Raw genomic sequence first — 24,089 nt, 5'->3', positions numbered from 1 at the left:
ATTAACTTATGTTATTAGCACAAAAAGAAAAACTAATGTTGCTTGTTTGCAGGTTATTGATTCGAAACCCATAACATGTTGTGTTTTACATACTTCAACGCATAAAATCTAAATACCTCGAGTGCGTGTTACCTGGTAGAGTTTTCTTATAGTTGTAGACCAACTAGACCAACCAGTTAGGAATCGTTTTCTTTTTCTTTATCTTTTCCGCTGAGGAGCTAAAGTTCACCTTTATCCTCTTTCATCTTTTTCAATTTTTTAAATTTTGCTATATCTGTCTGTTGTTCAAAGCCTAAGACATAATTTAATTCCCGTAATTAGTCAATTTTGTAAGTCGGTTCTGTTAGGAATTCCTAAGATCAGGTGTTTGTTTGTTATAATCTTAGGAACGAGTTCCTAAACCTTCATAGTATATGCCATCCACTAGGAATGTTTTGGATTAAGTTCAGTACCGAGCTAGAAATCACTTGGAGGGCTGGAACATCCCACTTCCCTTTGTTCTACTGATGTCTGTTGATGGATATTACTTTTTTGTTAAAAAAAATAAAAAAATTGCTTTACTAGACAACTATGTTAATGACAAGAAATATCTAGGTGTATGTTGATCACTCAAAGATACATCTCTTCTTTAGCAATTTGATGTGAGGCATGCTATGTTCCAACTTCAGGGAAAAGGTAGGGCCTTTATCTTCAACTAATATGTCCTTGAGTTATCAATATTTGACGATTAGTTGGAAGACAAAGCCCTGTTACTTAAGGTGCTATAGTCTACAGATGGTGCCCACGGAATAACTCTTCACTATCAGCAATTAGAATAGGAATGTCAACTTCTTCTCTGACCATCATATCAAACTCATATGATATCTATATGTGCAAACTTGCCTTTCCTAACAACAGCTTCTTCAAGATCCTCAGCCAAAAAAACCCTTTGCTATTAAACTCAATATTTTCCTCATTATTTACAAACTGGGTTCGATGCTCTTGCTCTCCATCACTTCTCTTCCATGCATTCAAATGGTGTTCGCATTGGTCGCTACAGGTATATCTCTGTAACATATCTTCATCTTGCCTTCAAAACGTCAACTTTGGTTCAAGTGATTCACGCCCTTTTACATGAATATTCTGGTTTGCTTTTAAGCTTATATTTGTGCTCTACTTTGGTTGATTTGTTTACCAAGTCATTGTTTACCAAGAATGCAGCTACGTTGTTCGATGAAATTCCTCTGAAGAACACTATATGTGCAAATGCACTATAGTTGTTTAATAGGCTTTTTTTGTCATGCCAGTGTAAAATAACAACAACAAACAATGCCTCAATCCCAAGCAAGTTGGGGTCGGTTATATGAATCCTGACTGACCATGCCACTCCATTTAACTTCACCATAGACCCATTATCATGCAAATGTGTGGAAATTAGTTAGTGAGTTCCCCTCTAACGAGAATGACTAGTTAAACTGTTTATATATAGTGGGTCTTGCCGAGTGCCTGAAGTAATTTGACAATGTTTGAATAAGTAATTTAGCTTCTCAAAGGGTGCTCTAGGCGGACCTTCTAGATGATGTGGTTTATTTTTTTGCTTTCGAAAATGTATGCAAGGAATAGTATGTGGAATAAGAACGAAAAACCAAGGGAACAGAGAAGGGCCTACAGAAAGGCAGTGACATAGTCTGGTAGACGTCACAAGATGAGTTAAAGATGCCGATTTTAAAGAAACCACATTCTCTTACTCATGGATTCATGTTGGTCAACTGAAAATGGTTTGAGGTATTAGTGGTGTAGCTTGAGGACTTCGGTCGCAAAGATTTTTCAAGCGATTGTGTGATAACTTTTTCTTCTTCTCCATCATTCAAGATATTATGTGAATTAATATATTACTGAATCTAATCAGTTAAACTTAAATTAAAGTAAAAAGAAAAAGTTTTATAAGGTAATTGTTCGCTTTAAAATCATTTTGACAAATGTGATAAGGTACTCTTCTTGATGGAGTTGGAATGTTCATAATGAGGTTTGTTACACGGAAGTGCTGCCACAAGTTTAAATTTCTAGTAAGATTGAGCAAACTGCAAAGACAGTGCTTCACCGTGCCGTAGTTTCTTCGCTAAGAAAATGAGAGCAGTAGCACACTGAGAACAAATGAATTTCTTATCACTGCAAAACCATTTGCAAGGGTACAGTTAACTCAACTCACTGTCTAAAAGAATTGCTGGGACTAATAGATTACTAACTTTTCTGTTTTCTCCTTTTGAATCAGATTTCTTTTTCCCCGAGCTTATACAAAATGACAGCAAAATGTAAAAATATCAAGGAAAAGGCATCATCATTCATTTCCATGTTGATCTTCATTATCAACCAGCACATCTTTTAAGTTGCTCTTCTATTTTACAGCTCTGCCGCCTGATACCATATAATGAACAAACTACCCAATGCTAGGACCAAAAAAATTTAAAGTTTTGATTACTAAACAATTAGAATCATCCAAGAATTGAAATAGTCATGGACTTGCCTAAATCAATCTCTTAGTTTTTTCTGCTTTTTTTGATTTTGCTCTTCATATAAACTGCTAAAAGTTGATGGTTTTGTGTGGTTGCTAAAATAATCATTTGAAAGTCAGAGGCTATTTCTCCCTGTCTGGAGCTCTTATAGTTTTTCTGTATCTTTTGAGGTCTTTGTCCCTAGTACCATATGGGCCATAGTTCTGGCTATTCATAATTACTTAGAATATTAAATTTGGTATAGGAATTTAGATTCCTAGTAAAGTGCTGTTCGAAGTCAACTTGTTGTTGGATATACATAATCTGATCACTTAAAGGTGCACTGCGTCAAATTGATTTTCTTGATAAATTTGAGCCAGCATGTTCTTCTTTTGGATGAGTACCACTCTATTATCATAATTGCTCACCAGATTAAAGATAAGCTTCTTCATTCTTCTTTTCCTTGTTTCCTACAAAGTTAGTGCTTAGGTCCACCCATGCTCAACACAAGTGGACACTGATTTGTGTGGTTTTTCTTTGACCACAAACATTGCATTACCTACAACTTCTAATTGATAAATGAAGCTGGAGAAATATTCTAACCTTATAAATGCTTATTATTTCCAATAATCATCACAATTTGACCATTTTATAAGTCTTCAACTGCAGCACCACTTGGAACCATAAATAGTTTTTTATCGTAAAAACCAACTTGTATCCTGAGCCATTGCTTTGGCATCATATGCCCTCGTAGATTCGCATTTTGTGATTAATCAGTGGGACCTTCTGCTTTTAGACTAATCTCATGGTAAAATAATTTGACAATGAGTTGGATGGCAAAGCCATGTGATACTTCAGGTGCTACTGTCTTGAGCTGGTGTCCACAGAGTGCCCTTTTTTTTGGATAGGTGTGTCCACATAATGGCTATTCACACATTAGTGGGGTTTGGCAACTTGTCATTTGCCTATATAAACACATCCAAAATAGGTTTACCATATCAACTCTCAGCAACACTTGCAACCATTCAAAGCTTTCCTCTGCTTTCAGATTCCTTACTAATTCTTCCCTTCCTTATTTTCTCATCTTGATCTTAACGAACAATGGCTATCCGTATGCCTCGTATAATCAAGAAGTCTTCTACAACTGGAGATGTTCCAAAGGGCCACTTTGTTGTTTATGTTGGGGAGAAGCTGAAAAAGAGATTTGTTATCCCGCTATCATTCTTGAGCGAACCTCTATTTCAAGACTTGCTTAGCCAAGCTGCGGAAGAATTTGACTTTAATCATCCACTGGGTGGACTCACAATTCCCTGTAGCGAGGATGTGTTCATTGATCTTACTTCTCAATTGAGTAGGATCTGAGGCGTTTCCTTTCTCGGTTTTGTATAGAACAGGATATTCAGCTTGTACAGTAGAGGAATTAGGAAAGACACATTATTTATACCATATTACTGAAAATTAGATAGCGGGGCTACTGTCAGCTGCATCAGTAGACCCCAATTTTGAATGTAATTTTCAGTACCTGATGTCTAAAAGACATGGGACATCACAATTTTGAATGTAATTTTCAGTAGCTGATGTCTAAAAGACATACAGCACATTCTTAAGCAAATTAAATCTGTTCACATTCATTCTTTAGCCAATTGGATTTTCAATATTCTTGTTGGAGAAATTTGCAGGAGTATTAAGGTTGAGGAGGTTAAGGGTGCTGTTCGTAGGATGCGCAGGGGAAGAGCGACCGGACCTGACGAGATTCCTGGGAAATTTTGGAAGAGTGCGGGCCCGGCAGGTTTGGAGTGGCTGACTAGGTTGTTCAATGTCATCTTTAAGACGGCAATGATGCCTGAAGAATGGAGGTCGAGTGTAATGGTCCCTCTATACAAGAACAAGGGAGATATCCAGAGTTGCAACAACTATAGAGGTATCAAGCTGCTAAGCCATACTATGAAAGTGTGGGAAAGGGTGGTGGAGATGAGGGTGAGGAAAGGCGTGTCTATTTCAGAGAATCAGTTCCGATTCATGCCGGGACGCTCAACTACAGAAGCCATCCATCTTGTGAGGAGACTGGTGGAGCAGTATAGGGAGAGGAAGAGGGACTTACACATGGTATTCATCGACCTAGAAAAGGCTTACGACAAAGTTCCAAGAGAGATCTTATGGAGATGCTTGGAGGCTAAAGGTGCACCTGTAGCGTACATTAGGGTGATCAAGGACATGTATGAGGGAGCCAAAACCAGGGTAAGGACAGTAGGAGGAGACTCAGAGCACTTTCCAGTTGTGATGGGGTTGCATCAAGGATCAACTCTTAGTCCGTTTTTATTTGCCTTGGTGATGGATGGATTGACGTGGCAAATTCAAGGTGAGGTGCCATGGTGTATGCTTTTCGCGGATGACATAGTCCTGATCGACGAGACTCGTAGCGGAGTTAACACTAAGCTATAGGATTGGAGACAAACTCTGGAGTCTAAAGGGTTTAAGCTGAGTAGGACCAAGACAGAGTACTTAGAGTGTAAGTTTAGTGAAGCACCTCAGGAGGCTGGCTTGGAAGTGAGGCTTGGTACCCAAGCCATCCAGAAGAAAAGTAGTTTCAAGTATCTTGGGTCTATTATGCAAGGCAGCGGGGAGATTGACGATGATGTCACACATCGTATTGGGGCAGGGTGGATGAAATGGAGGCTTGCTTTCGGAGTGCTATGTGACAAGAAGGTGCCACCACAACTTAAGGGCAAGTTCTACAAAGTGGTGGTTAGACCGACTATGTTGTATGGGGCAGAGTGTTGACCAGTTAAGATTTCTCACGTGCAAAAGATGAAAGTTGCTGAGATGAGAATGTTGAGATGGATGTGTGGCCACACCAGGAGTGACAGAATTAGGAATGAGTATATTCGGGACAAGGTGGGAGTGGCCTCGGTGGAAGACAAGATGCGAGAAGCGAGATTGAGATGGTTTGGACATGTGAAGAGGAGAGACACAGATGCCCCAGTGCGGAGGTGTGAGAGGTTGGCCATGGATGGTTTCAGACGAGGTAGGGGTAGGCCAAAGAAGTATTGGGGAGAGGTAATTAGACACGACATGGCGCAGTTACAGCTTACCGAGGACATGACCTTAGATAGGAGGGTTTGGAGGACCCACATTAGGGTAGAAGGCTAGTAGATAGTCCCATTATCCTGTCTTATTAGTAGTCGCATTATCGTAGTATAATTTTCTGTGCTCTGATTTATGCTATTATCTGTTATTTCCTGTGCTTTGATTATTCTATGTTATCTGTGTCGCTTGCGTTACTTCATTTCCATACCGCTTTGAATTTCTTAGACTTATCTGACCTCTTTTTATGTTTTTATTGAGCCGAGGGTCTTTCGGAAACAGCCGTCCTACCTTGGTAGGAGTAAGGTCTGCGTACACTCTACCCTCCCCAGACCCCACATTGTGGGATTTCACTGGGTTGTTGTTGTTGTTGGAGAAATTTCTTTACAAGACTCCATTTGCTCCATAACTTGGGAATCAGAGCTTCCATCGTGTTAAAGTCTATGTTAATTAACTCAAGATATGAAAAGTGACATTAGTAAATCGTACTCCATTATACATTTTCTTTTTCTGCTCCTTTTAAAACAAATCTCTACCTCTCTGGCTTGATTTATTAGAATTTCTCTCGACCAGCTGAAAAAACTTGGATAATTCTGATTCAGGAAGTTGTTTAATCCATCTGACTAAGTTACTTATGTTATGCAGCATCAACAATTATACCTAATTTTAGTCAACTTATTTCTAAATATTTATTAGTATTTACTGGCGAGTTACCAAAAATGGTGGTTATGCCAGTAACTAATGTAATTAGCAAAATAGAAAAACGAATGTTGCTTGTTTGCAGGTTATTGAATTGAAACGCATAACATTTTGTGTTTTACATACTTCAACGCATAAAATCTAAATACTTCAATTGCATGTTGCCTGGTAGAGTTTTCTTATAATCGTAGACCAACTAGAATAAGCAGTTAGGAATTGTTCTGTTTTTCTTTATCTTTTTCATTGAGGAGCTAAAGTTCTCCTTTATCCTCTTACATCTTTTTCAATTTTTTAAATTTTGCCATATCTATCTGTTGTTCAAATCCTAAGACATAATTTAATTCCTGTAGTTAGTCAAATTTGTAAGTCAGTTGGTTCTGTTAAGCATTCCTAAGATCAGGTGTTTGTTTGTTATAATCTTAGGAACAGGTGTTTGTTTGTTATAATCTTAGGAACAGGTGTTTGTTTGTTTTAATCTTAGGAAATAGTTCCTAAATCTCCATATATATGCAATCCACTAGGAGTATTTCGTATTAAGTTCAGGACCGAGCAAGAAAGCACTGGGAGGGCTGGAACATCCCACTTTCCTTTGTTCTATTGGCGTGTTTGGTGATGGATATTCCCCTTTTTTTAAAAAAATAATTGCTTTATTACAAAACTATGTTAAAGACAAGAAATGTCTAGGTGTATGTTAATAAGGGAAAAGGTCGGGCCTTTATCTTCAACTAATTATTCCTAGAGTTATTAATATCGGACGATTAGTTGGAAGACAAAACCGTGTTACTTAAGGTAATATAGTCTTTTGGGAGCGCCCACGAAATAAGTCTTCACTATCAGCAGGATACTCTGAGTTGCCATTTGGCCTATATAAACACATTTAGAGAGTGTCTACCACCACAGCTCTTAGCAACACTTGAAAGCATTCAAAGAATATTTTTCTTCTTTTGAGGTCTTTTGTATTCTTCTTTTCCTTCTTTGCTCATATACATTAAATCTAAAAGATCATGGATATTCGTATGCCTCGTATACTCAAGAAATCTTCCACAATTGGAGATTTTCCTAAGGGCCACTTAGCTGTGTATGTCGAGGAGAAACAGAAGAAGAGATATGTGATCCCCGTATCATTCTTGAGTCAACCTTTATTTCAAGACTTGCTCTGTCAAGCTGAAGAAGAATTCGGTTTCGATCATCCAATGGGTGGTCTCACAATTCCTTGCAGTGAGATGTGTTCATTGATCTCCCAATGCACTCCTGTCAGGCTGCTCCGAAACTAAGATGTGGGTGGTGGCCTTGCATTGGTGATGAATATGACATTTTTAAACCTTACACGAATCAAATTTCTCTCGTTTATTGGGCTTTTTGCATTTGAATTGAGTAATCCCGTTCATGAACTGGTAATTCAGCTACTCAAAGGGTAATCCAGTTGGACCTCTAAATAGCGGGGTTTATGTTTGGCTTTCACGATTGAATGTCAGGAACAGTATGTGGAATTAGATTGAGAAATCAGGTGAATAGATAAAGAAGGGCTTAAAGAAAGGCATTGACATAGCCTTGTATATGTCACAAGATGAGTTAAAGATGTCGATCCTAAAGAGCTCCTACGCATGGATTCATGTCGCTTAGTAGAAATGGTTTGAGGTTGTGGGGTTTTGAGGACTCTGATCGATTAAGCTAAATTGCTAAAAATGTTAAGGGGTTGTTCTTGATGTAGTTGGAATGTACTTTATGAGGGTTCAAATATGTTGGACTTTGCCAAAACAAAGATGCAGTAAGAATGCAAATAGTTCAAGAGACTTTTGTATCGAAAATAGCATATAAGTTGAGACATTCACAATGCTTTCTTACAGGGTGCATAAAAGCACCAGTACTGCAAGAACAAAAATTACACGTTTCTTTTTACAAATCTGATTCTGACCCATAAAACAACAAATGATGTCATGTGATTCCTAGGTTTGTGTTAGAAGAGGGTAACAAAACTAGGAAGTGCCCAAAAAAGGAAAAAGAAAATAAAAACTGGACTGAAGAAAGATGTTAGAAAGAAGAGAAGCAAAAGATTTTGCTTCAGCTTGAAGCCATTCTTCTTTCTAAACAATCTTACACTTAACTAATATTCACTCTTTTCTTCTTTTAATCAGGTACTTCTATTACCGGAGTATGGAAGTTAGTGATTGGAAAACAACTTCTTCACAGGGAATGGTGATTCCCATGTCATGATCGAAGCCGAATTCTTCCTCAGCGCAGTGGAGGAGGCACTGAAACTCAGGGTGAGTCAAGAAAGAAATTGGTACAATGTATCGAGTTCGGTTCTCTCCCACGTAAACTGCAAAATGTCCTTTTGGTACATCCATGGGAAGGTGATCTCCATCATCATAACCGTGTTTCTCACCCAAACTCGAACACCTTTTAATAATTTGCTTCACAACTGCACCCTGCGTTAGCTTGTTTGATTTTCTGATGGCCATTTTGGTATGCTTGCTTGACGAAATGCAAAGAAAGTTGAGAGTTTTAGGAACAACCAGAAGAAGAAACACCAATACTTTTAATTTTGCTTTTAGAGAAAGAAAATGCTACTAAAGAAGTATTTGTGGTAGTATTTGGGATAGAGGAATGTGAAGCCATATATGCAAGAAGACCCCAACTGATTTATCTTTGTTTATGAAGAAACTAACGTATTTGTATAAGAAACAAACAAGATTATGTGGGCTTTGCACGTAGTGTTTGGGATAGAGGAATGTGAAGCCATATATGCAAGAAGACCCCAACTGATTTATCTTTGTTTATGAAGAAACCAACGTATTTGTAAAAGAAACAAACAAGATTGTGTGGGCTTTGCACAAGAGTACTTAGGGTGCTAACAGCTTGGTACTTGGATTATTAATATTTTAACTGATGGGTTGTTCTTGCAGAATAGGAAGTACAGAGGAAATTAGATGTTTACAAAGTGACAAAAATGCAAATAAACAAATTGCTAGAAAAATCGAATGAACTATCATTTACAAATATCAATTAATTCCTCGAAAGAAAACAATACCAAGTACAAGAAATTACCAGTCAATTAGTAGCATTTTTTAGCATAAAAAAAATGAGCGAAGTACTCGAAGATGAAGTACCCCTGGTTTGTTTGCACTTGGAACAACTCAGCCGTACGGAATCATCATTAACTAGTAATAAATCATTACTACTAAAAACCACAGTTATTATATACCATGCACTCGATAACAAGAAGCAAGAAGTAGATGCATGCCTTTGTTTTGATAAAAGAATGATAGTGTTAGAACGAGGAGTCTTTGTTAAAGACTTTGAGATGTCTTCTCTTCTGAATTCTTCAATTGAGATTTGAGATTTTGTATTTTGCACTAGTACTGAATGATAGAATACACACATATTCATTCTCTTGTAACTCTGTTTGGTTTGGAATTTGGATTATAAAAATGATTATGATGATTACTCTTTTAATCCCATAAAAGCTTCTTATGATTACAGTCGGTAATGGCCTATAATTTAGAAATCGGACCTTCTTTTTTTTTTTTTTTTTTTTTTTTTAAACAATACAGAGTAATTTTCCTGTTCGGGGTGCAAATAAACTTTTGTTTCTATGTTTACATATTTTTCCTTTGGCAGAATATATAATTAGACATCTTAACTTGGCCTCCGTGACAGTTGAACACCCCAACTTTCATTATGACCATATAGACACTTCAACTTTACACGTGTGTATCTCGTGGACACCCGATTCCGGCAAACTTCACGCATGATTCCAATTGCGGATGATGTGTCAAAATTGACAATTTAATGGATTACCAGCATTCTCATTACTATCATTTTTTGGTTTCCTTTTGTAATAGTCAACTAAAGCTTAGAACAATAATGAGAATATTGGGTTGTGTAATGGACTCGTGTACAAGTTTTGGCAGAGTAACTGTTCGATTCATTTTTTCTGGGTAAGCACGTGAAAGAAATTAATGCAGATTGACTTAACACTTGAAACCAGAACCACCGTCTACTATGATAGTATGTTAAATGATGTGATAAATCTATCTAAAAGTTTAAATTATAAGAGTGATATATTTTATCTGTTCAATCATGTCTTCAGAGTAGAGCCAAGAATGTCATTGCTACCACGTAATTACTATGCACTGCTAGTATATTACAATTCAAGAAGAATGCACCAATACCAGTATGATCAATTGACAGCACCAATACCAATATGATCAATTGACAGTAAAAATGCAAATGTATTGGGAGTTGAAAATGGGAAATAGATTAAAAGAGATTCTCTATTCTCATTGGGTGCAAAACACCAATGCAAGGAAATTTCCAAGTTTTTTTTTTTTTTTTGTACAAATCTTGATCCTGACCCCAAAAGAAAAACTACTAGTAATATCATGTGGTTTCTAGAAAAAGAAAAAAAATAGTGGAGTGAAGAAATTAGATGTTAGCAAAAGGTGAAGCAAAAAACACCAATTTGCTTCTGATTGAGCCCATCCTTCTTCACTCAAAAATCTTACACCTAGTTCATTAGTATTCACTCTTTTCTTTCCTGTTGTACACTTCACTACTGGATCATGGAAGTTAGTGACTGGAAAACGAGTTCTTCGCAAGGAATTGTGATGCCCATGTCATGATCAAAGCCAAATTCTTCTTCAGCGCAACGAAGGAGGCACTGAAAATCTGGATGAGTCAGAAAAGAAATAGGTATGATGTATCGAGTTCGATTCTCTCCAACGTAAACTGTAAAATGTCCTTTTGGTACGTCAACAGAAAGGTGATCTTCATCATCATCATAGACGTGCTTCTTACCTAAACTCGAACACCTTTTCAGAATTTGCTTCAAAATTGGAGCTTGTGGTAGCTTGTTTGATTTTCTGATTGCCATTTTGTATGTTTTCTTGAAGAAATATAAAGAAAGTCGAGAGCTTTAGTAAGAAGAAGAAAGATCAATACCTCCTTTTTGTTTTGAGAGAAGGTGGTGATATTTGGAATAGAGAAATGTGAAGCTATTTATGGAGGAAGAGAGAAAATTTTATACTCTCTTGTATGAATATTTTTTCGTACCACTATAAAATAAAAGGATGGAATTTTCAAAGATTAGAATCTTTGAGATCTTGCACTAATACAATTAGATCACTTAATTAGCTGATCTCTATCTTTTTTTTTATCTTATCCTAGTTTGTTTTAACAAACAAGTTGAAACACACCTATTTTTTGGTAAAGAGTGGTCCTAGGCAAACTTTTTGGAGTTTGGATAATTTCTAGGAGGAGTTGAAAGATTCAGTAAGCAAGCAAATTCATTAATTATATCGTATTTCTCGAAACAGAATTGTGCGACTACAACTAGATAACACATTTATTTCCGTAGATTTCGTACTGTTCAATAAAATGTATGATACCTTAGCTTCCTTTTCAATTGTACTGCATTCTTATTTATATTGTTTGAAAAGAAACCAACATACTCTCTCCGTTCACTTTTATTTGTTCACTATTTCAAAAACAGATTTTCACTTTTACTTGTTCACTTTAGTATATCAAGAGAAAAATAATTTATTTTTTCTGATTTAGCCCTAGCTAGCATTAGTTACTCATTCCAAATCATTTTTCAAACCCATTAAGAAGTCATGCACCAATTAATATGAGTATTATGATAAATATGCACTTTATTTATTAAGGAGTGTGTAAAGTCCATGGTGGACAAATAAAAGTGAACGGAGGAAGTATTTTTAAAGGAAACAAACATAGAGCTCCAAAATGAGACAGCAAACATGCACCTTGATACTTGGATGGTACTAACAATATTTTAACGAGCATCGGGTTGTTCTAAAGAATATGATGCCAAGTACAAGAAATTACCAGTCAGTTGTTAGCATTATTTGAATTACATGCTCTATTTCGCATAAAAATATGAGGGCAATTCTCGAAGAAAGTACCCCTTGTTGTTTACATTTGGAATAAGGAGAATTCAGCTGTATGAAATCCATTTTATTTACATACGATACAACCAATGACAATAAGAAGAGCAATAGAGAAACTGATGCAAAAGTGGATTCAAAATATGAAGTTTATAAATTTTTACCGTGACCTCAAGTTAATATATAATATAATTGGGTTTACATTCAAATGTTTTAATACATGTACAACTTATAAGGTTTGAGTAAAAGTTACTGAGTTCTCATGAACTCGAATAAAATATACTCTGAATCCACTGACTGCATTTTCTTTTTTTTGTCAAAAAAAAAAATCTTAGTGTGAGAACAAGAAATATGTGTTAAAGAATTTGAGACGTCTTCTCTTGTAAATTCATCAATTGGGATATTGCATGTTGCACTACTGATTGATACACTCTGCACATTTCATTGGTAACTATTATATTCGTTTGGTTTGGATTAAAATCATTCCGATTAATTAAAAAAAAAGTTAGACAATTATGTTTTAATAAAATGATGAAGTTTTACATGTAATGCCCTACGTTGTCTTTTTTTGTGGTGTAGAAAATAAAAACTATTGTTTCTCTTTACATTTTGTTATTGTTGTTGTTTCTCGAAACAATAGCATAAATGTTTGAATTGTGTGACCAATTTGTATATTTCTCGTAAGCTTCTAAGCATGTGGAATTATTTTTAACAAGGGTGAACTTGATACTTGAAACTAGAACTTATGCATGCTCTCGTAACACATTGAATTACGTAGGACATTCAGTAAAAGTGCAAATCACTGAGAGATACTTGTATGGAAAATGGCAAATAGATTGAGAGACATTCACTTCTCTTACAGGGTGCAAATATATATAAACACCACTCCAAGTAGTGAGTACTACTCCAGAATCTTACACCTCATATTTACTTCTTTTTTTTTTTCCTTTCTAACACTTCACTACTCCTGAATCATGGAAGTAAGAGACCGGAAGACGACTTCGTCGCAGGGAATAGTGATGCCCGTGTCGTGATCAACTTCAAATTCTTCTTCAGCATGATGAAGGAGACTCTGCAAATCTGGATGACTCAAAAAAGAAATAGGTACAATGTAACGAGTTCGACGTAAACTGCAAAATGTCCTTTGAGTACGTCAATCAGAGTGTAGTCTTGGTCGTCGTATCCGTGCTTCTTACCTAAACTCGAACACCTTTTCATAATTTGCTTCAAGACTGCAGCTTGTGGCAACTTGTTTGATTTTCTAATTATGGCCATTTTTGTTTTTGAAGATATTTAAAGAAAGTTGCGAGCTTTAGGAACAACAAGAAAGACCAATACTAATATAAAGAAGTTGTGGGGTTTGGAATAGAGAGATATGAAGCTATTTATTTATAGAGAAAACACAAACTTAAATTAATTATTTTTTTCGTTCTTTTAGGGCGAGGAGTATGGGGGGCATCGTGAAGTAAATTAAAGGACGGTGATATACTGATATTGTGTTGACGAGGACAAGATTAGGCATTGGGAGGAGAGGAAGGCAAAGCTCCATGACTTTACCCGTACATATTCGTCCCCTCTCTGAATTTCGATTCATAGGTTGCATTAAAATATAACATGGAACTTTTGTTTATTTTTCCAATGGTCGGATGATTCCCTTTCTAATTTACTCCGTACTTCAGTACTCCCTCCTCCATCTCAAATTATTTATTGTGTTTAACTAAAATTAGTTATTTCAAATTGTTTATTGTTTTAGAAGTTTAAGGCATAATTAATTATTATTTTATTTTATTTTATTCTTAGTATAATTTTGTCACTAATGGAGATGACATAAATAGAGTAAACATTTAATAGAGAAAAAATATAACTTAGACATAAAAAAGGTAAAGTTAGTCAAATACTCCTCCTAATTAATATTTCTTTAAGGGGATGAAACAAAAAACGACAAATAATTTGAGACGGGAGGAGTATATGTGAAGTTACCACCATGAATCAATGTTATTAGGGTCATAGTACAATGATTAGAAAATACACTTCTCTCTTATGGATTGTGTAAGGATTTTCATGGGATCGACTTATAATGTATTCAGATACTCTGCTCATTGTTTTACAATTTTTGATTGGATGTTCAAATTATTTCATATGGTTTTAAAGTCAAACTTTGACAGTTTCTCTCCCCAAGTCTTATCGCTTTGAGCTTCTCTCTTAGCTCACTGGCTCCCTCTTGGGCTTCATTTCTGTCACAAATTAAATAAGCCTATTGATTCATTGATATTGCTCTAGATCCACTCATTTGGCCATAGAGTCTAATTTCTAACTCTCTAATGCAGCTCCACTCTTGTTGAGCCTCTCGTCTCTAGTTAAAAAAGAATGACAAAAAAGGACTACACGTGGAGAGGATGTTAGAAAATGTACTCGTCTCTCATTGATTGTTTACGGGTTTTCATAGTTTTGGATTACACCCATTATCTTAAAGGTGTTTGGTTTGATCATCACATTATATTCTTTTACAACTATTGCCATGTTTCAATTTTGTGACATTGTCCAAAAAATATATTTGGCACTTTCCTACAATTGTTCGGCATCTTTATTTATCTTTGTTTATTATGAAGAAACCTAGGTAGCGAACATCTTGATACTTGGAAGATACGACCAATATTTATATCAATTCATTCCTCGATGAATTGATGCCAAGTACAAGAAATTACTAGTCAATTAGCATTACCTGACTTACATGCGCTTTTTTAATTGCAAGTTCTCGAAGAAAGTACCTATAGTTGTTTGTGCTTGGAATATAGAAAATTCAGCTGTGCGGAGTCGATATATTAACTAATAGTCACTGTAATATAGCTCCAAGAAACCATTGTTATTAACTGTAAAAATAGTCACTTTCATAGGTAGCATTTTCCTTTTGTATCTGTTTTGTCTGGTGAATAATCAAAAACTTTTCTTTCCACCAAAAATAGGTAGCATAAAAAACCTTTAATTTTTTAACTTTTGTATCTACGAATTTATCCCAAGAATCATTGGTTATTTGGGCATACTTACCACTATCAAATTACAACTTTGTCACGGTCATTTTCTTTGGCACCTTTTCAACGCCAAAGGAAGAAACCGGTGTCTTTATTTATTTTTGTTTATGAAGAAACCAGTGTGTTTAAAAAAGAAACAAACAAGATTATATAAGTTTTGTTCAAGAGTTAGGCAACCAAGACCTTGATACTTGGACGATACTAATAGTAATATTTTGATAAATTAACTTTCAACTACCATATCGTCCAAGATACAAGAAACTACGCACCGATCAATAAAATATGAAAATTTGAGAATTTTTGTAACAAACTGTTGCATGTATATACATTTTTATAGATTTATATGATAGCATCAATCAAAACTTAATAAAAGAATGATAGATGCAGTATTATTGTAACACCTCGTATCTTAGAACTCATGTTAGACTTGTAACGTTAGAGTTTGAGAGAAAAAAATTGAAAGTTTGTATGTATTACGAAAGTGGTTGGCCAGCCTACTTCGGGCACCCGTAACTCCTTGATTAGTTGGGAATTTGAAAAAGTACCCTAATAAAAGTTGTAGTATGTAGAAATACCTTTCTAATAATATAAGGACCAAGCCAATCAGAGATCGTAGCAAGGAGATATGATCGTCTCAATATGGATAATAGTAAGACACTTGAAATTCGATAGAATCGGCTAAATTTTCGATATGTTTGCCTTACGGTGAAATTTCATGAAACTCCGTTGGGAATTTGAGAAAATTTAAAACATGAAAGTTGTATCTCTTTGAAATATCTTTCCAACGGTATATTGTGGAGCCCAAACAGAGCTCTGTACAAGAAGTTATGATCATTTTACCGAACACTGCATAGAACCGACACACGGGGCGCGTGAGGGCGCGTACGATGGCCCTGCATCGCTGACCGATCGTGCAACTCTGAGTATTGACCTGCAGAATGTCGCGCAATGGTCCCGCATCTCGGACCCATCGCGTAACAGGTCGGGTTCAGGTCAAAAAGTTGGAATTTCGCGTTTTAAGTTATATTTAAGCTTGGGTTTTATTTCTCTAACACCCCTGGTCACAAAAAATTACCCTAAAGTCAAGAAGAACAAGTCTCAAGCCTCAGGAACCTTACAAGGTAAGTTTTATCATGATTCTAGGTTGAATTCGAGTCCCTAATCTCTTTCTAACTTTAGTAAACCCTTCTAATCATTGTAATCTAAACAAGAAATCATTATTCATAAACTAGGGTTTTCAAGAAAACCCATCTCAAGGTTCAAGAACTCAAGAATTTGGAATTCTTCTTCAAAGATTCATACTTTTCTTTAAGTTTTTGAGCGATTAAGGTATGTAGAGTTATTATCTACGTGTGGGAACATCATTGTTCTTCCGCACGCCTCATAATCCATAAATTATGATTCTTTACGAAAACTAGGGTTTCTATACCATGTTCATGATAACCCTCGGTCAATGTACATGATTATATTATGTATGAATTGTTATAATTCCATCATTTAGTTCTTAATATTTCTTTATGATTATTAAGAATCTGTTTGTAATCTATGAAAAACCCATATAACTCATTTCATGGGTTCATGCATGCTAGTTTATGATATATAATGCTATTTTCAAGAAAATAATATACATGTTTTACAAGTTCATGCAAGCAAGCTATAATTTATGATATCGATGTACAAGCAAATTATATTCATGAAAACCATGGGCAGCAAGTGCCACTTATTTTACATGTTCCTAATTTTGTGAGTTGCTTTAATTACCGAGGACGGCTTCGGATAGCCTGAAACTACGTAGCCACCGTAGGATGAGGATCGCTCCACCCATGTCCTGGGCGATCTCTCATAATGACTGGATCCTTTCATATTTTATTAAATCTCATGTTCCCTGGCAAGGATTGAGTGCTCTGCTGGCGGGACGCAAGCACCGGACCATGAATCCATTATAAGTTATTGCTCTCCCTACTTATGATATTTTACCATGTTATATATATATATATATATATAAGTATGTATTCATGTTCATGACCAGGTTTCAGTTCCTATCATTATTATTTCATGTCCCATTCTATTTCATTCAGTTGCTTTACATACTAGTACATTCAATGTGCTGACGTCCCCTTTCTATTGCACGGGACCCTACATTTCACGATGCAAATATTGATTGACAGGATAGCAGATTTGCTTATTAGGACATTGCTCGTATCAGCTCTTGGTGAGCCCCATCTAATTCGGGGTTTAGTCAACTTTTGTTTTATGATTATTTATGCATCTAACATATGCTGGGGGCCTTGTCCCAGTAAGTATGTTTTCAGTCAGACTCATGATAGAGGTTTCATAGACTAGACAAGTCAGTTATGTTATGTCAGATATTCAGAGTCATATAGCCATTTTGGCTCATTCATGTTATTTCCGTACTCATGTTTAAACAAGTATTTTTTTTAATTAAGTATTATGACTTACTACGTTTTGTAAAGGCTCATCATGCATTCACATTATATTCCGCTCATGTTATGTCTCATGATGATTCAGCAAGCCATGTGGTTTGCTCGGTCACATGTAGTAAAGCACCGAGTGCCGTGTTTCGCCAGGCTATGGTTCGAGGCGTTACAATTATCTCGTGCCTGCACTCTACAGACTATATATATATTCCCCTTTAACATGGCATCCTAGTTATTACTCCCTTCATTCCAATTTAATGGTCTAAAATAAGCTATGTAAATTTTTGGGAAGCAGCTTCCCTCCAGTAGACTCACTATCCAGTTTGTCCAGTGCAGTGCTAATCAAATTACACCTGTTCCAATTTTATATCTAAGGGTCAAAATCTATTTAACCTAAACATCTCCTTATCATTGTTAAAAAAAAAAAAACCATGAAAATGATGAATATAATTAAATAAAAAACCCATGAAAATAATAAAAATAAAAAAGAGAACTGGTCGCAAAGAAAAAAGAAAAAAGCTAGCTTATGATAACAAGATTTTCACCAACATATATGCTGCCAATAAGGAAAGAATAAAATAGAGAACTATAGTGGTATTGATCCAGATCGTATACACATTTTAATCATGATTTAGGAGGTCTTTTTGGTTTAATAGATCTTGACCCGTAGATTTAGAAATGAACAGGTTTCATTAGATTAGCAATGCATTGGGCAAAGTGGATAATAAAGCCTACTGGAGGGAGCCGCTTCCAAATTGTCATGGCTATAAATAGTTTCATTAAGAATAAAAGGGAGGAGTTTGAAATTAAATTGTTACCACTAAATATGGAAAGATATCATGTCACATAAATTGATATTGATGAAGTAGTATAATTGATCATTGTCCGCTAGTATTGCCATTTAACACTGTGATTACAAATTTGAGAACATAATATGGACAGTGCAGTGGCAAATAGATCTAAATCAGACCAATTTTAGTATGCTCAATTGGACTTTTCCCAGACAAATATGCAGTAAAATTACGTACAAATAGATTGAGATACATTCTGTATCGAAAATGGCAAATCGATTGAGAAATATTCTCTTCTCTCACTGGGTGCAAAATAACATCACTGCGAGGGAAAAACTCCAAGACCACTTTTTACAAATTTGATTCTGACCCATAAAAACACTACTAATAATGTCATGTGGCTTAAGGATTAAAACGAAATCAAATTTCAAGGATCTTTTTACGGCTAAAATAGTAAGTAAAATAATTGCGGAATTTAAAAGAAAATACTTACAAAAGTTAAAGACTTTTTATTCAAACATTGAAAGCACACATGGAAATTTACAGAGAGGGAATGGGAAAAGGCTATTTCGAAGTCGGGGTTGATTTTCGAATGGCTTCCTAATTACAATTTGAGAGTCTTATATAGACCTAAAAAATAATTAACATCTCTTAGATGATTACAAGTGGACGGCTATCTTTAAAGATGCCTTCTGCTTTTGCTTTTGAAAAGTTAGGCGACTGCTTTTGTAAAGTTTGGACGACTACTTTTGTAAAATTGTCGGTCATCTTCTTTTACCTCTTTCTTTTCCGAAGGGATAAATACATTTTATCCTGATTCTTGGTAATGAAGATATGCTTGGGTCATTCCTTGTGGGTCCATCATGTTGTCATTATCTTCTGCTGATGAAGATGTCGTATCCAGTAGTTCTTGGACATCTGCTGGGTCGGTATCATCAATATTGCTCAGAGCTTCTAGGAGCTTCTTTTTTAATTCTGCCTTGGATTCGGTTGATACCATCCTACTGTTGAATGGCTTTGGATTCTTAATTTTCAAATTTTTAGACTCCGGTGTCCATCTTTGATTTTAATGTTTTTGACTAAATATTTAATTCTTGATATTTCAGCTATGTTAAAAGACCAACTGATGATGTAAGAAATTCTTTTTCTTATGTAATATTGACATAATTTAATATGATCCGGTAAGGTGGAAATCTCCTGATCCTTCTAGAATCTTTCGTAATGAATTTTGAAGCTTTTAGGCATTGTTGCCTCATTGCCTCCAAATCTTTCCCACCAAGTGTAGAACCATCTAGGGATTATTGACTTAGATATTTGTTCGCTGTATTTTACGAACCATGTGTGAGAAATGGGTCATACATACAGAAAATTGTACCATGCCCATTCATAATCATAGTAATTATAGGTCTGAGGCCTATGTTGTTTTGATGATACGATTGGAGTATGTAGATGATCCACTTTCCAATCAAAAGGATTGATAATCTTGTTTATAGTGAACTTTGAATATGCAATACCGGTCGTACTTATTACTCAACGTATGTTCAATTGTTATTGATCCTGTGTCTGTCAGGATAAATTCGCAATATCTCCTAGTCTTGATAGGATCGTTGGTTTCAATATAGTCAAAATTGGTATAGCAAGGTTTGAGTAGATCTTCAACCTTCCAGTCTGAATAATGTTTATCTAATGCCATAACAGGAAGCATGGCTTTGTTAACAATTTTGAACTCTTCAGGAGTTGCCTGTTGTTTATCTTCCTTCTTTGAGGGAGTGTTGGGGTCAACTGCTTGAGCAAAAGACTTTGGGGTCTTCATTTCATAGCAATCACTGGTTTGGATTTTTCCTTTACCTGTTGCTGAGCTAGCAGAGGGTTGTTGCATCCTTTGGAATGGTGATGATGGTTCTGTTTGGGGAATAGAACCAAGAACGGTTAATTTTTTGTTTTGGTTTGGAAATGTAGGCCTCATGGGCCTGGTTAAGTTTGGGAATTCAGCTAAGGCTGAATACCTATTATCATTCGACTTTTTATTAGTTTTTTTTTTTTTTGGGAAAGGGGAGGTTGGGGCTCTTAGCCTCATAGTTACCCTGTAAAATTTTCCTTGTAAGAAAATCTGGTAAAGATTTTAAATCTCCTTTTATAAGTTCGATTTCAAAATCAAAACTTGATAGTAAGGCTTACCATCTGGCAAAAATTTGTTTACAAACAATATTTTTAACATCTTTTTGTAAAATTTTTTTTGTTGATTTGCAATCAACTCTTAATAAAAATTTCTTATTTATCAAATCATCTTGGAATTTCGTAATACATAGTACTATAGATAAAATCTCTTTTTTAACAGTATTATAATTCTTTTGTACATGATTCCAGATCCCTGACGTAAAGCGAACTAGTTGTTCTATAGACTGTGGGGAAGTTCTTTGTTTAAGAATTCCACTGTATCCTTCGTTAGAAACATCGGTTTCTACTATCATGAAAGTATCTGGGTTTGGGATACCTAGACATGGAATGTTTTTACAACAGTCTTGATTTTCCTAGTTGTTTCTGTTTGTTTTAGACTCCATGGGACTTGGTTCTTCCTAAGACGTTTGTAAAGAGGTTCACAGATTTTCCTAATATTAGGGATAAAGTTTGCAGCATAATTAAGACTTCCTAAAAACCTTTGTAACTGGGTTTTGTGAGGAATTTCATCTGGAAATTTAGAAGAGGACTCTATGGCTCTACAAATGGGTTTATAAGTACCTTGGTATAAGCCGTGTCCTAAAAATCTAATTGCTGTTTGAAACAATTTAATCGTTTTACCACTAAATACTAAACTTTATGTCTAACAATCTTAATGAAAGTATTCAGATGTTTAAAGTGAGAGTCTATGTCTTCAAAAAATGTTAATGCATCATCTATATAGACAATAGACATATTGCTATAGGGAGTAAAAATATTATTCATAATATTCTGAAATTCAGACGTGGCATTTTTAACCCAAAAGACATAACATTCCATTCATATTGCCCAAAAGGGACATTGAATGTAGTTTTGTATTTATCTTTTTCAGCAACTTGTATTTGTTAGAATCTTGATTTCATATCAAACTTACTATAGATGTTTGTTTTGTAAGTTCTTTCTAAGTTCTCTTTTATTAGGTATCGAGTACCTAATCCATTGTAGCGCCTTATTTAAAGGTTTGTAATTTATAACTAATTTGGGAGATCCTCTTTCTTTTTTGACATTTTTATTTACATAAAATGCTGAACAACTCTAAGGGGATCTAGAGGGTCTTATTATCCTTTTTTGTAAAAGGTCATTGATTTCATTTTTACAAGTTTTCATTAACTCGTAGTTCATTTGGATAGGTCTTGCCTTTGTAGGGATGGGTTGTTCATTGAATCCATCAATATATGGTAGCTCAACAATGTGTCGTTTTCTTTCCCAAAAAGCTTTTGGTAATTCTGAACAAACTTCATGTTCAAGTTTTTCTTGAAAGCTTGCTAGTTTTCTTTCTATCTTAATTGTATTTAACATATTACTTTAGTTATAGGATCTAATTAATCTAAACTATAGCTACTAAATATAATTACCTACTACTAATTTGTTGTTTATGTAATAGATCCTTTTATTTACTCCTTTCGAATTAAAAAAATTGTTCACTAAACCTTTTTCTTAGGTCAAAAAGAGCGTTCACTTATCAAATTAAGAAAGAATTAATCTTAATTTTCAGGATTTGTCCTATTAAGTGTTATCATCCAATTTCAATACTTATTTAATCAGAGATAATTTAATCAAATTACTTATCTTTTTTATGAGTTAATATTTTTTTAATAAAATATTTAAATAGCTACGTAAACACTTTTTTTTATATATGAATATAGGTTAATAGATTATATTGTGTAATTGGTTTTCCTACTCTCCTCTTTGTCTTTTACTACTTAATTTTTATCATTGTTGGCTGGGTCGACTACTTTTAAGTTAGATGCAGATGCAGGCCTCGGAATGTGCAGCACTTTAATTTGGATAGTGTTTAAGCTTTTCGAGGAAGTTAACACAAGGAATCAACAACAAAATTATGAAAGGACCATTTATTTACGTTGCATGACACTGATCTTGATCATCATTTGCTATTTACACATTGATTCTTCATTATTAAGTTACCTTGTTTTGTCTTTTTTTTATTTTTTTATTCTTCCTTATGGCCCTGGTAGGTCAAGATAATATGTCTAGACTCGTGAAGGAAGACGATTTATTAGGGGTTTGTTTTATTAATTATACTTTGAAAATTTAAATTTTACTATTAGCATTTTATGTAGTTACTTAATGATAATGATAACATTAAAAGAAATAATTAATCTCGCTTGATTGGTTAAAATGAATCAGTAAAAAAACAATTCTAATACAAAGGACAAGTAAAGAAAAAGGGAGTAGCTAAGTAACTGAGTGTTTTAAAGCAAAAGATTGTTGGCATGAAAGTCTTATTCTATACGAAAGAAGGAAAAAGTGAAAATATTACTACTACTAATATTATCTTTTGTACGGGGAAAAGAAAGAAAAATGAAAGTGAACATGATCAACAAAGATGTCGCTTTAATGATAATGCTTCAATGTTGTTTCAAAAAAGTTCGGTGGAATATGGGTCCCACATGGCAATAGAGAATATCATAATTACTGGCTGAGCTATTTACGCATTTCTTAAAAACTATTAGGCAAAAATAAATAATTTAACTAAGCTACTACCTCTAATGAAATAGATATTTATATTTAATCACTTAAAATTTAATAAGAGTAAATTTAAAAATATAAAATTAATTATTTATTGATTTGAAAGTAAACACTTCTTTTTTAACAAAAAAAAATAAAGGCTTATGAAACAGGAAAAGTTTTATTATGTGGCTCGCACAATCGATATTAGTTGTGTGAATTTAATTTTTTGAGACAAAAAAGTGGATCTACATCTTACACCTTTGAGTTCATAAATTTTAGGTTCACTTTTTTATTTCGCAAAGAGAAATCTCACATAACTAATGTCAATTGTGTGAGACACATATTAAACAACTCAAATCAGTTGTGTGAGGCACGTAGTAAAAATTTTCATTTGGACTACTTTTCGGGTGAAAAAACCATAGGTCTTTTCTTTTCACTGATAGATTATGTAAATATTTTGTAATATCTTATTTTATGTTAGAATATTTTGTAATATTTTATACTCTCCTATTTTAGGTTAGGATATTTTTGTATATTAACAAATTCAAGAAATGAAAGGAAACGACGGAAAATAATTCTTTCATGGTATCAACAGTCTAGGTTTTTTTTCCCTCTCCTCTCCTCTCCGCTGCCCTAGCTCCGTCGGCTGCCACCTTTTTCTGCCACCATGTCCGACTCAAATCATCCTTCCACTCCGCTTTCGCCGTCTCCAACATCCGCAATCACATTCCTGTGGTTCTTGAAATGGAGAATGCACAATACGGTACATGGGCGAAATTGTTTAAAATCCACGCCAAATCCCATAGGGTCACATACCATATCGTCGCACCAGAGAAAGGGAAGCAGGCAGCCCCTCCCTCCGATGACGACAAAGAACTTTGGTTGACCCTTTGTGCGACTGTGCTCCAGTGCATTTATTCCACGATTTCGAAGACCTCTTTACTACTATTCTTGAACCTGGAGCAATGGCCATGGAAGCTTG

General features: G+C 34.9%; 2 protein-coding genes and 1 pseudogene across 2 annotated transcripts; all 3 read right to left on the bottom strand.

Moving 5' to 3' along the window:
- Positions 1–8,398: 8,398 nt before the first annotated feature.
- LOC132640291 (auxin-responsive protein SAUR50-like) lies at positions 8,399–8,731 on the bottom strand. The gene has a single exon (XM_060356815.1). The coding sequence runs from the start codon at positions 8,714–8,716 to the stop codon at positions 8,399–8,401; it is 318 nt and encodes a 105-aa protein (XP_060212798.1). The 5' UTR covers positions 8,717–8,731.
- Positions 8,732–9,336: 605 nt separating this feature from the next.
- On the bottom strand, positions 9,337–11,289 carry LOC132640289 (protein SMALL AUXIN UP-REGULATED RNA 12-like). The gene has a single exon (XM_060356814.1). It carries the CDS (start codon positions 11,128–11,130, stop codon positions 10,810–10,812), a length of 321 nt encoding a protein of 106 aa, XP_060212797.1. The 5' UTR covers positions 11,131–11,289; the 3' UTR covers positions 9,337–10,809.
- A 1,823-nt stretch (positions 11,290–13,112) lies between these two features.
- Positions 13,113–13,744, bottom strand: LOC132640290 (auxin-responsive protein SAUR50-like; annotated as a pseudogene).
- Between the last annotated feature and the right edge of the window lie 10,345 nt (positions 13,745–24,089).

The sequence above is a fragment of the Lycium barbarum genome, chromosome 5 (assembly GCF_019175385.1).
Source record: "Lycium barbarum isolate Lr01 chromosome 5, ASM1917538v2, whole genome shotgun sequence".
Classification (NCBI taxonomy): Eukaryota; Viridiplantae; Streptophyta; class Magnoliopsida; order Solanales; family Solanaceae; genus Lycium; species Lycium barbarum.
This window is presented reverse-complemented; position numbering and strand designations above follow the sequence as displayed.